The 13,680-nt window shown below is 36.6% G+C and overlaps 1 protein-coding gene across 2 annotated transcripts in view; it reads left to right on the top strand.

Annotated features, from left to right (window-relative positions):
- The window catches only part of GRIA2 (glutamate ionotropic receptor AMPA type subunit 2), an 88,281-nt gene that overhangs the window by 55,324 nt on the left and 19,277 nt on the right, over nt 1-13,680 (top strand). For both annotated transcript variants that reach the window (NM_001076689.3, NM_001185124.2), the window contains 5 exon segments: nt 9,822-9,989; nt 10,268-10,372; nt 11,060-11,170; nt 12,288-12,494; nt 12,988-13,358. In NM_001076689.3, the coding sequence (NP_001070157.2) occupies nt 9,822-9,989; nt 10,268-10,372; nt 11,060-11,170; nt 12,288-12,494; nt 12,988-13,358 (962 nt within the window).

Here is a 13,680-nt window from a genome sequence, read left to right as displayed (position 1 = left end):
GGACACTGAAGGACAGCACATGCATTCATGTCCAGCTGCTCCAATTTGCTAATCTGATTAACCCATACTCTCGAGGCGCAGCCTTTGGTCTATTTGCCAAAAGAAGCTCGATCTGTATCTCTTGAAGGCGAGTGAGACATAAGTTATATTGCCTTTGTGTGGCAGGGTTTTGGTAGAAGGGGACCATAGAGTTTTTGAGAAGCTGCTGGAACTTTCCCCCATGTCCAGTGAAGTCAATACCAGATGGCCCCAAGACTGACCCTCTGCTGGCAAGGCCAAGCTCGCTAGTGAAGGTGGTGCTGCCTCTGATAACACATCCAAGAAGAGGACAAAGCTGCTGCACAACAGCAGCCAGAGGGAGGAATGACAATATATGAAACAGCCCTGCAGACAGTGCAGAAAGAAGGACAGGGGGTGGACCAGGTCCCAGAGAAGAAATTTCCCTGCAGAGGAAGAGTGTGAGGAGTCCACCCTGTGAGGAGGAAGCAGTGGCAGAGATGGGTGCTGAACAGACTAAAACCCCCTTCCATGTCCCCCTGTGCCACTGTGGGAACAGAGTGTAAAGAATTTGTGAGTGAAGTTGAGCCCAGGAAGAAGGGAGAAGTGGGTTGAGATGTTTGGAGATTTATTTTCTATTTTCTCATTATCCTACTTTGGTTTGATCGGTAATTAACATTTTTCCAGACGAATCTGTTCTTCATATTATGGTTATTGCTGAGTGATCTCTCCCTGCCCTTGTCCCAACCCATGACCCTTTCATTAAATTTTCTCTTTCTGGTCCCTCTGAGGAAGGGAGTGACAGAACAGCTTTGGTGGCACCTAGTGTCCAGCTAGAGCCAACCTCCCCCTAAGTACTAAGCTTCAAGTAGGCATGTCCTGTGAGAGACAGCTAAGGTCTCTGAGCTCCTCTCCTTTGGAGAGGAGGAGGCTGAAGGATGACCCCTTTGCTGTCTACAGCTTTCTAAGGAGGGGGAGTGGAGAGGGTGGTACTGAAATCCTCTCCCTGGTATCCAGTGGCAAGGGGATATGTGGGAATGGTTCAGAGCTGCACCTTCAGACTGGACCTTTGGAAGCATTTATTTACATTTTTTTTAGGGTAGTCAAACACAGGAACAGTCCTCCATGAGAGCTGGTCGATGCCCCGAGCCTAATAGGCATTTGGACAATTCTGCTAAAAACGCCCTTTAGAATTGGTCAGCCCTGAATTGTTCAGGCAGTTGGACTAGATAATAATTGTAGGTCTGTCCAACTGAGATAGTCTATTCTACAAGCCATCCTGCTCTGGCATAAGCTTTTCTAAGAGAAACCTGAGGCTTGAAGTGCCTGAGACAGCTTGCATATGATATATTCAGAAACTATGTGCAGCACACAGAAAAAAATTTTGGGGTTGCCTGGTTAAATACTTAGTTAAGCTCAGACTCATAGAGAATCCCATTGTGTTGGAAGGTGATAATAACCCTGGTACTCACACAGCTATTTTGGATGGGTGCAACTGTTTCATGCTGGCACATAATGTTTCAGATGTTCTCTTTTCATGATTGTATTTCTGGCTTCATAATTTCTTTCCCCACCCAATCAATGAATAGCTAACATACCAAAACACTAGATTATTTTTACGTCCTGATTTTATCTTCAGTAGTTTCACATTTTCAGGTTTCTTTATAGTCAAGTCATGTAGTCTTTAGGCACTTATTATGAAACCATAATTCAGGAGTAATGATGCTTGTAACTGAAAGATGCTGGTTTAACTATACTGGTGCTAATTTACCTGAAGGATGCAACACAGATAACATGCAGAACAAAAAATACAAAAAATACGTAGCACACAATTATTTACCTTGCAGAAATAATTAACCTTTAGATGACTCACTTATAATAAAGAGCAAAGAAGAAAACAATGTGAACAAAGAAAACACTGAAAACAATTATTCTGAAAACACTGACAATTTAGAAGATAGTTTGTCTAGATATAGATGATCAAGCAAAATTGTGCAGTTGATGAATTAGACAGTATCTTCATTTTGGGCCATGACTCTTATGATTGCAGTGTGTTGGAAAATGGCTTTATAATGCAATGAATTTAAATAAGAGTTAGAGGGGATATTCTATTGCACCTGCTATGGTTTTAATAGAAAAATATGATTGAATATGCCTCAATTCATGTAGATAATAATGATTTTTAAATCCAAAATTTTAAAATAATTTTTTGTATTTATTATAAGGTTGAACAAAGAGCTGATCTGGTGTATTTTTTTGTTGTTTCCTAAGTTCCCTTATAAAACTGTAGGTTTTTGAGATTGTTTTGCCTCCTGTCCTTGCATTTTGGTTTCTTGGGCATAAAAAGGGTATTCATCTAGCAGTTGGTGTTCCAGCTACCTGGTTTCACTGGGCTTTCAAATCCCAGTATTCAGTCTTCTCTATTTGAAAAAATAAATACAAAAAAATGTGAACATAAGAAATTTCAGTGTTAAACTTTGTGCTTCTTTTTAATAGCTTAAGGCTGTTTTGTGTAAGTAATCACTCATTCCAGTATAGTTGGGTTGCTGGTTTTTTTCTTTTAAGAAAAGTCAATTAAAGAATGGAACATTTAGTCACTGAAAGCAGTGGGTGGTTTGAGGCAATATCTGTAGATTTGTCTCAGACATGCAAAAGGCCAGTTGACCCAGATCCTTCGATCCTGAAAGTGGCTGAACTGTGCTAAAGCAGACTTCAGAAAACTGCAGAGCCAAGTCCTGATGTCTCTATGAAGCTATGTTTTTTTGAATTTGAATCCACTTATTCTTAATAATTATAAATTGTTAAGGATCTCCAGCCAGCAAAGTGCAGTGGACTCCTCCTGCCTATTTTTCCAGGAACTCTGTATTGCTTTTTCTCAACCAGCAATTCACCTAGATATGGTGGATATAAACAGGAAAAGCTACTATTTCTTCATGATTCAGGTGTTCATCAAGGTCAGACATAACCCTGGCCTCACGAAGATCAATGTCATTTGGGACAGTGGAGCTTGATGGAGAAGTGGGGATAAAAGGAGAAGAGGGAGTCATAGACAAACATGAAAATAGTAGTAGTAGGAGGAATGAGGTCATGCAAAAAAGGGGTCAGCAAAGTGAAAAGAGGCTGTTGAAATGTGAGTGAAAGACGCAGAAAAGTGGTGCAGCTCAGAGCTGGAGAGGCATCTGTGACTGCAAGTTTCTTGGGTCAGGGGAATAAGGGAGGAGATTATCCCAGAAGCACTGGGGATGCTTAAATGAATAAAGAGGGGAGACATGCAAATTTATTTCTGGGGCAGGTCTGATATTAAGGGCCAATTAATGTAAGTAGCTGCCCATATTACCTAGCATGGGGTGGCAGAAAAGTAAAAATGAAGTGTTTATTGTTCTTTCACAATGACTATATCTTGGTGAAATCAACAACCTGGTAAGAATGGTGTATTCAATTCTATTAGTATTCTGCTTAGAAATTAGATTGGAGCAAACAGGAGAAAGCTGTTCTACTTGATACAACAGGTATCTTGTTGCTGATTAGGGTAGATGAGGAGTAATAATAAATTTGGGGAATTGTGGTTTAAGAATTTTTTAGGTTATTTTGTGGGGTTTTCTTCCTATTGTTTTAAATTTAAGACTTGAATTATTACTATTAGTTTTAAATGGCATATTTTGAAAATTCTTAGAACACCACAGTATACTGGATGCGGACTGCTGATTTTTCTTCCTCTCCTCTCCTGGAAAAAAAATAAAACTCAAAATCTAAACCAAACAAACAAAAAGCCAACAAAACTGCAAACACCAGAAAAATGCCAAAACCCACACTTACAAGAAAAAGGCAAAGAACATTCACTTTAATTCTTTCAAATCCTTTCCTTGGAGTGTATCTTTTCCAGAGAATTCTTTTCCCTTTTTATTTCTACATTTTGTTCTCATCCTGTGAGATATTTCTGCTTGGTCTGTTTTCACTACTGTGACCAAAGGCTTCAGTTTTTGCTGCTGGATCCTGCTCATTTTTAATACTGTGATGAGTGACATACTTTGTTCTGGCTTAGCCTTGAAGAAAAAGCTTTTGTGTATTTATATGCTGAAAATTAAAAAGTTGCGTATTCTTTGTGTTTTACAGCGAATTCAAGGTGATTTTAGTATTAGTGGCATTGCTATTTTGCATGTTTATTCTAAGTTAGAAGTAAGATTACAGAAATCATTTTAAAACCTTATTTATACTATGTATATTTTCCATAGGCAGTGGCACGGTTAGAAATAGCAGCATATTTTATAAGTGAAGTACTGTGGGTTCAATTCCAAATAATTATTTTTGTTATTTCTGTAAAGCTTATTGATTTTAAATCCAAGTAAAAGGTTTTCATTTACTATAATGGAAGACCAAAGTACTTTAAAACCTCTATTCTCAATGTAAGATAAAAAAAAAAAAAAAAAAGTAGGTACCTGCACTCTTTTTCTCCTGCTGAATTAGCACCTCTGATGACTCTAGTGAGAAGATTGTTTTGTACTGGAAGCAATCTTGGGGGAGGAATTACAGTTCAGGAATCTCATTCCTATTAGAGTAGTAGATAAAATAGGTAGAAAGGCCAAGCACTTTGGGCTTTATAAATCTTATGATCTTTACTATATTCAGTTTTTAAAAGAGTGAAAGAAGGTCACTTTCTCCTATAAATATCCTACAGTGGGAGCATTAGGATAATTCCAGTGCCCCAGTCTTGTCAGTCTCTGCTGGATGTGCTGTGACTATGTCTTTCAAATAAAAGTTAGACTTCCAGGGATTTAGGCTTTGGCAAGTGCCTGCTACTGGGCTAGCTCTTCTGGTTGTGCCCAGAAAGCAGTCCTTCTAAACCAAGCAAAGAGATAATTAAAATATAAAAACATGTCAAAAAATCAGCAGATTTTCTGGATAGCAGTTCTGGAGCTAAATGCAAATTTTTCTAAAGTGACAGGTTGCTTAAGACATTCTTTGCATCTCATGCTAGTATGGCACTTCAAAGCAAAAATGCCTATTTGTTTAGGTTTTCTGTGCACACAGAGTGCTGCAGTTGTGTTTGAATAAAGGCTTTAATCAAACTATGAGTTGATGTGACTGTACAACTTTGGGAAACAAAATGTAATAAAGATAGCATATTCATTAAGATAAACAGGGCTTGGTCTCTAACCCCATCTTTACTGAGATCAATCTAATTAATTTTGTTAAACTATCAGGTAATTTTACATTTTATTAATCTCTCTTCCCCTTTTAGTCAGGACCAGGGTTGTTATTCAAAAAATTGCAATTATCATTTCCAAATACTTTGTGTATGTATGCAATTATTCTCAGCTGGAAGCAAGTCTATTGCTAAGACCACTATTTTCACAAGATCATCACCCTAACAAAGAGGAAGAACCATGCACTGTTTTTTCTAGGCTCCCTGACCTCTATCTCACATTGCAGTATTTGAAACATGGCCGTAGGTAATGAAGATGCTCAAGTGCCCAAGGCCCATTTGCAGTTGAATGGAAACCAGCTCCATGTGCGCACTGCTGTGTGCACACCCCATTCATGCTAATGCCTTCACAAAACAGGTGAGAACAAAGCCTGATTATGGGCACACTCAAAGGCCGTCTTCGCTTCCAATTGCACTTCTATGTACAAGATTTGACAATGTCTCTTGTTTCTATTGGAAGTAGCTCTTCGCAATTCCATGTCCTGTCAGGATGCCATGTAAGGTACCAGGAGCTTTAGAAGGAAATAGCCGTTTCCAATCAGTTAGGTAATTTTCTTTTAGCTCTCTTATCTGTCAGACAACCTTCAGGTATTTTCCAAAGTGTGTGTAATACTGTCTGTTTCAAAATAGCTTCTAGCTACATTAAAGACCCTTAAGAAATAGGTGTCCAAGGTTGCATCGGTTTGACTACACCGGAAGTACAAGAGGCAGTTGCCCAATTCCTTCACTGGTTCTTGACAAGTAATTTTGTGTCTCATTTATTTTTTGCTTCTGTGTTTACATATGTATATACCTATGTTTTATATGTAATTTATAAAGATCTAGGAATGTTTATCTCAATCTTTCTGCTTTTGTTGTATATACAAACATTCAAATAGGGAAGTACTTTGTTGAGAGAAAAATGCACTAAATTCAGATGAGAGATTTTATTATAGTTAATTTTGTATATTTGCTGATATTGAAATTGTTTAAATATGAGGGAAATGGTGAAACTGTGTTTAGGCTGATTGATTCTACCCTTCTGCTCTTGTAGCAAAGAACATTTCCTGTATTTCCTCTCTCAGAATTTTACCGCTCTCCAAGAGAAAATATTTGTATCGGACTCCTGGCCTCCTTTCTCTTAGCCTCTCTTAGTGATGCAGTGTTCCTTCTCCTGCTGCTTCAACAGCAGCCCCCATACATGGTGAGGAACCTCCATCTGTGCCTGTTGCAGACTGATTTCTGCCTTCTTGAGCACTGCTGCAGCTGGATCTGCCGTTCTGGCTGAGGTCTCCCTAGTGTCTTGTACAACAGCACTGCATTCTTTGACATAAATTTTCCAAAATTTTCCCATTATTTTTTCTTTCTCTCTGTTGTGTTGGATTAGGGATGAATGGCTGGTTCACAGTCTGACTGAGTGGTTTTAGTTTGTTACTAGTGCATCTACAGTGTAAACAGCAGGACCTAAGATGATCACCCCGGATTCCTCCCTAGTCTCAGGAGTTACTGGAGATCAAATGAGTGAATCTAAAGCACAATTAATTTCATCTTCAAACAAGGTGTCTAACTGGTCAAATGAATCACACTTTAGAATACTTACTCTCGTCTCTGACTGTAAAAAAGAAAAACCAACCAAAAACCCTCAAACTCAAGCTAATCTGTCAAAGATAGATTTAGACATTGCAGATATTAAAATGAAAAGGAAAATAATTTGACCTCTTTTGATTCAGAATATTCTAGTTTTATTATTTTTTTCCTTTTTTTTTTTGCATTTATGTCTTCACATTTTTATTTCTTTTCCACTGCTTAAGTATATTGTCTTAATTATATCACATCTCTCAGCTTTGTCATGAGCATGTGGACAGGCATTGAGTTAAACGCAGGTCTAACAGGATAGGATAACTTACTTTTCTTATAATATCTTACAACTTTGAAATATACATATGAAAAAATCTTGTTATATTCTGGGGTAGTGTTTTGAAATTTCACCTTCAGAAGATTCAGTTACTGATTGTATAAAATAGAATCTTGGCCCTTTCAGCTAAGGGTTTTCGGTATCTCCAAGTTGCTGGAAAATATCTGAATTTACAAAGACAACGTCTTGCCAGTTTTTCTTGGACAGCACATGCAATAACTTCTGCTTAGTCTGAGATGAATTTGTTTTGTCTTTACTTTTCAAATTCATTGCAGCAATTGCAGGTTACATATTTTACTACAGTCTATAGAGCTTTTAAGTTGAAGGCAGAAAGTTAAGTTAGAAATTTAAGTTGAAGAAAATTACACGGACTTTGTGTTTCCTCTGCCTTGCAAGTAAGGCATCTGCTTAGACAAAATTATGTTATTTTATATTCATGCAATCCATGCTTCATAGGAAATGGCATAAAATCTTCAGGCAATTTATCTTATCAGCTTATTATCCTAGTTCTAAAATTCTGACATGCAGGATTTTTTTTTTTTTTGCATATTCTTTGCCATGCTTTAATTAGTGCAAGTGATTCTATAAGAACTCTAGCACCTATTTCATTTTGTAGTAAAGTTGCTGATCTTAGAATATAAAGTTGAAAGGAAATGAAATGATGGGAGATTTACACAGTGTTCCAAATAGTGCTCCTATTTATTTTAATAGTGCAGAGCAGAATGTGGATGAATCTCCAGAAAAACAAAGTGAATCAAGTCAAGGCTAATGCATCTTTTAACTTATAACCATTTTATTTATTATGCAGACACACACACATCTCTGCACGAGCAGGTTATTGGTCTGTCATTTCTTGTTTATGGTAATGAGTTCACTTTGATTTAGTTTGTCAACTTTACATCAATTTATGAAGCTGTAGATAGTGTTAATGAGCCCCATGAAGGTTATTAGGAGCTGAAAGTGTATGCACAATAAAGCAGTAAGAAATGATTCATGGGCTGCTTGCTTTCATGGCATCTCCAACAGTGCTTTTAAAATATTTTGAGATCCTTAGATTAAAGCTGTCTTAATCTAAATTATGACATATAGATTTTATATATGTGATGACATGTATGCACATACAGATACTGATCAATAGGCAAAGCTCTACATAATCCTCATTATGATTAAGCTATGAATATTCAGGTCATTAATTATATACTATAGAAATAATATTCTTGAGATAATACATTAAATATATCTGAATGATCCAATGAATCATAGAATAGCTGAAGTAGATAGCATTATTACATCTCAGTTCCAAGCTCATTTTTTCTTCTACCCAAAGTATGTTTCAGGGGTTAATGGCAGTGCTGTGTCCAAAGTTTCTCAGAACACTAGTATAGCACAATATGTTTCTGTACCACAAAGAGCAATGTTTGAAGAAGTACTGCTAGGCAGGGTCCTTTCTACTCCTTATCTCCAAATTCATGTGCACCACTTAAGCACTGCTGCTCCAGTAGGAGGGAGTAGTAGTGACTCCAACCAGTCTTTCACTTCATTCTTCTGCTGTTCTGATCCCTTTAAATATTTCTGCACAAGTCACTGAGAAAACTTTATTGAGAAGATTGACACTGATCACTGAGCTTACTGATCTTTAGAAAAGAGTTATATTTCCTTTTCTTCCTTTTCTAAGGTTTAACAGTTGCATACAAAAATTAATCTCAATTTGGGTTTTGTTACAATTACAAGAGCCTTCTGCATGACTTGAGATAACTAATTAAAATTCTCATTAAAGTCTGAGCCATTGAAGCAAAGAGCTAATACATCATTTCTCTCCACTTTACAATTGATATATTTTCAGCATCTAATAGCATTCACAGGAATCATTCCATTCATTCATATGCCTCTAAGTAGTTATATTCTGGCCCATATTTCCAAAAATGTCTCTTATATTTGGAATAATTGTGGTGTTACAGACTCAAAAAGCCCATCCAACAAAGTCCTCAGTGCATGTGCACATGTGGTTTCAGTTCAGTTAGTTAGCTGAGATGTAAAATTTTCCAGTCACTGAAGATAAATGCTTTTGACCATTTAGCCCCATTTCTGATGACACTGACATCAGACACTTCTGATGTGTCAGAAATGGTAAGGCTCTGTATATTATATTAGTTTAGGAACATGGGGCTCTTCCTCACCTATATTGCTCTTTGAGAGGCTCTACTTGTTCCAGGCATCTCAGCTCCAAAACTGTTTTGTGTGGTGTTGACAAGGTATTGCATACTTGAAAGTAGCTACCCCTGAGATTTTGTATTTAATGGGGAAAAGTTAAACACATGTATACACAAATACATGCTCTTTGAGTTTGTGAGTATATGTCTGGGAGGAGATGAAGTCTTGAGATCTATGAATAAATGCTTCTCCATGAAGAGTGTAATCAGAGGAACACATTCTTATTTTTACAAGCTAGCTCAGGGTAAACACTGAAAACTATTTCTATTTTTCCCCTTTCACCTGCATGGATTTGTAGCCATATCTGCACACAGGACTGTTGCACAGCTGAAAGTGAGAAAAAAATGTAACTCACACTTTCGATCTTTAGTTCCGGTTTATTGGCACTGCCCCTAACCAGTATCCCTTAGTATCCCTCTTAGTATCCCTTCTAGTGTTTCATGGATTACCAAGTAGATTGGAAGGTATAGTGAAGCTCAAAATGGTTTTTAATTAAATATTTTTACTTCTTTTCAGTATACCTCTGCTCTGACCTATGATGCGGTTCAAGTGATGACAGAAGCTTTCCGTAATTTGCGTAAACAGAGGATTGAGATCTCCAGAAGAGGAAATGCTGGAGATTGTCTTGCAAATCCAGCTGTACCGTGGGGTCATGGTGTAGAAATAGAAAGGGCATTGAAACAGGTAACTTCACTGGAGTGGATGCTGGGATGAGCGCATGTGTGAAATTCTGTATAAATGCTTGAAAATATCTTCTAATCTCCTAACATGTCTGGATCTTGCTGGCATTAATGTGGAAGTGAAGTGCTCAGGAACCTGGCTAACATAATATATTGCATATGAAAATTACTCTTAAGTGAATGTTTTTGAAATATCAATAATCATTTGTGGAACTAAAAAACCCATTTTCTAAAAAGAAATAAACTTAATTCTTCTACCACTTCCATCTTCATCTGTTATAGGTTCAGGTGGAAGGGCTAACAGGAAATATCAAGTTTGATCAGAATGGAAAGAGAATCAATTTTACAATAAACGTCATGGAACTCAAAAGTACCGGTCCTCGGAAGGTAATTTGAATTGTCTTATAGCGTCTTTAAAGGTTTTTCCATTCTGAGCAATGGTTAAGGTAGGTACTGAAAAGCACTTAATTAAAGCACAAGTTGTAATAATATTTATTCATAGGTGTATTCTACAGTGGTCTTGCAGACTGAAGTAAACATGTAATATTTCTTTCTAACAAATATGAATTATTATTTCTGGTAAGTACTATGTAAGAGTGTTTTCCTTTCAGTTTTGTAAATTAAACTTTTTACTTTCTGATCTGAATTGTTAAAGGTGAGCCAGCATTTGGAGAAATACGCTTCTGAATGGCAAAAGCTGGATGCAGCTTTTTAGTGATGTTTTTATAAATATGTTTGTGTTTCTGCTCTAATTTCAAATCTTTCACAGAAAAACAATTTCATATGTTTTGCTGATCTGGAGTATTTCAATTTTACAATGTTAATATGTGAACAAAAATGGTATACCTGTTCTAGACAAAATAATGTAAAAAAATGTCATTAGTCCAATTTTTTAGTGTTTGTTGTAATCTTTCACTACATAAATGTAAATGCTTATAGTGGTAAATCCATAGCTGAAATAGTTCTCTGTGAACAAAAATCAAGGGCATAGTATTAACATGCTTCACCTTTTCCAGAAAAGTTCATATTCACTGAATACTCATAGTGCCTGTGCATCCTATACACTCTCTTTAGATTGGATATTGGAGTGAAGTGGACAAAATGGTTGTGAATCCTCTTGACGGCCCTCTTGGAAATGAATCTTCAGGACTAGAGAATAAGACTATTATTGTCACCACTATTTTGGTAATTAACCTCCTGTTTTGTCAGAAGACTGTCTGACAATGATTTGTTTCTCGGCATTATATTAGTTGAAATGTACTGTCTTTTTATTATTTGGGGTTGTGAGCTGTTACTTATTGTGATACATAATAAAACCTAGAAATTAGGGAAATGTATGGGATTCAGCAAGTGGTTTTGATTTGTAGAGGATGAATGGTCTTTGATTGAATATCCTAGAAAGTTATGGTTTTTAAAAGTGAAAATGGAAATTAAATACCTGCTTTCAAAGGAGAGGAACTTTCTGAGAGGCAGAACCATAGTGTCCATTTTAGAGAATTGATTTTGACAAACAGCAGAGACTGGTTCTTATGCTTGGGGATTGTAGCCACTATGGATTGGTAAAGTGTAAAATTAAACATTAAAAATTGTATTCTAGTTGTTTAGAAAATTAAATTGTATATTATTATAGAAGAGCATTTTTCTGTAAATTACACCACTTGTTTATCAGTTTGAATGACCCATAGGTTAGCATAGGAATTTTTCTGGATACAAGAACAGTCCTGTAGCAGCTGAGCAAAGAGGAAATATGTTAATCCAATTTATGACTCATCACCAATTTTGCTGATGATAGAAATTTAGTGCATAGTTATAGATATCTTACCTGTTGTTTGTATAGCAATTTAATAAAAATATAGCCTTGAGAGCCTCAAGTGTTTTCTCAGGGAGAGAAGTGGTTGTGAAATAGAAAATAATTTTCTTGTATAAGACAGCAGCAAAAACAACTAAATACCTTTGCCTTCTTCCATCCAAACTGTATGAGAGAAAGAAACTGATTTTGGAATTTACTCTTTCTTCTCTGAATGCGTAACTCCTGTTAACATTCATGGTCATTATTAACATACTTCTGGGAATCACTGTGCCTGTAAGTACTGTCATTTGTGTATGACTGGAGAATGCAGCTTTTAAATGTGTTAAAGACATGTGCCATTAATAATTAACAATGTAACATATACATAGCATGTATGATTCAGATGGTATCTGCTGCCTTTTTCACATGTAAAAAGGAACATACCAATCTGTGAAGTGTACAAATGATGCACCTGTCTCTGTCAAGTAGCTAAGGCAAGTTCTTTCTGTGCAGGAGTCCCCATATGTCATGATGAAGAAAAATCACGAAATGCTTGAAGGAAATGATCGATATGAGGGCTATTGTGTGGACTTAGCTACAGAAATTGCTAAGCACTGTGGATTCAAATATAAGCTCACAATTGTTGGGGATGGCAAGTATGGGGCAAGGGATGCAGACACGAAAATCTGGAATGGGATGGTTGGAGAACTTGTTTATGGGGTAAGAAAATTTTCTATAATAAAGCTATTAAAGATGACTAATGGAAGGAGTGGGATTTGCTTTCATTTTCTCTGTAGAGTGTAGAAATTTTCCTAATTAATTTTATAGGAATTAATAACTTCTAATGGCATGAAAAATTTTGAAAATAAAACATTAAATTACATTTCAAATGCAAATAAAACTGGGGAAAACTGAATGCATATTTCATGTTTCTCACCAGGTGAAAAGCAAAGTACTTGGCTAAACTTTTAAATGGCATATGCTGTTAAAAGGGCATATGTAAAAATAAAATCTTGGAATACACCAACCATATGGCTCTATGTAATTCAGTACAAGTTCAACTAAAAATTTCAGAAATTCTCCACAGGATGTTCTCAGTGAAACAAATGTCTCTGCAGTCCTATTTTCTATTTGTGAAATGCTGTAGAAACTAAGCCATTTTTTGCTCTGTTCATTGCATTAGCTATTATTTGCTTTTTTTCTTCCTTTACAGAAAGCCGATATTGCAATTGCTCCATTAACTATAACATTGGTGAGAGAAGAGGTGATTGACTTCTCAAAGCCCTTTATGAGCCTGGGGATATCAATAATGATCAAGAAGCCTCAGAAGTCCAAGCCAGGAGTGTTTTCATTTCTTGATCCGTTAGCATATGAAATCTGGATGTGCATTGTTTTTGCCTACATTGGGGTCAGTGTAGTTTTATTCCTGGTCAGCAGATTTAGCCCATACGAGTGGCACACTGAGGAATTTGAAGATGGAAGAGAAACGCAAACTAATGAATCAACTAATGAATTTGGGATATTTAATAGTCTCTGGTTTTCCCTGGGTGCCTTTATGCAGCAAGGATGCGATATTTCGCCAAGGTTGGTTACTCACTCATTTCAACTTTGTGCATTTTTGGTCTCAGCCATCTCAGCCAGAAGAGGTTCGTGGTGCATATATTTTCATTCTTGGAGAGAAATTAATTGCAATGATTTTTCCCTCCCTAAAGTCACAGAAGTCCTTGAAGTGAAAGCACTTGTCTGTGACGTAGGGTTGGGATGTAGTTGATCGAATTTGTCTTAATGTCGATCATAAATTTGCCAAGTGAAGTTATATACACCATGCAGAGACTGTAAAATGCATAAGGTTCTCATCATTCCATGCCTTCTTGGAGGGGTACCGTGTTTTTGCTGCATATTCCCA

Source organism: Taeniopygia guttata, chromosome 4 (assembly GCF_048771995.1).
Source record: "Taeniopygia guttata chromosome 4, bTaeGut7.mat, whole genome shotgun sequence".
NCBI classification, from domain to species: Eukaryota; Metazoa; Chordata; class Aves; order Passeriformes; family Estrildidae; genus Taeniopygia; species Taeniopygia guttata.
This window is presented reverse-complemented; position numbering and strand designations above follow the sequence as displayed.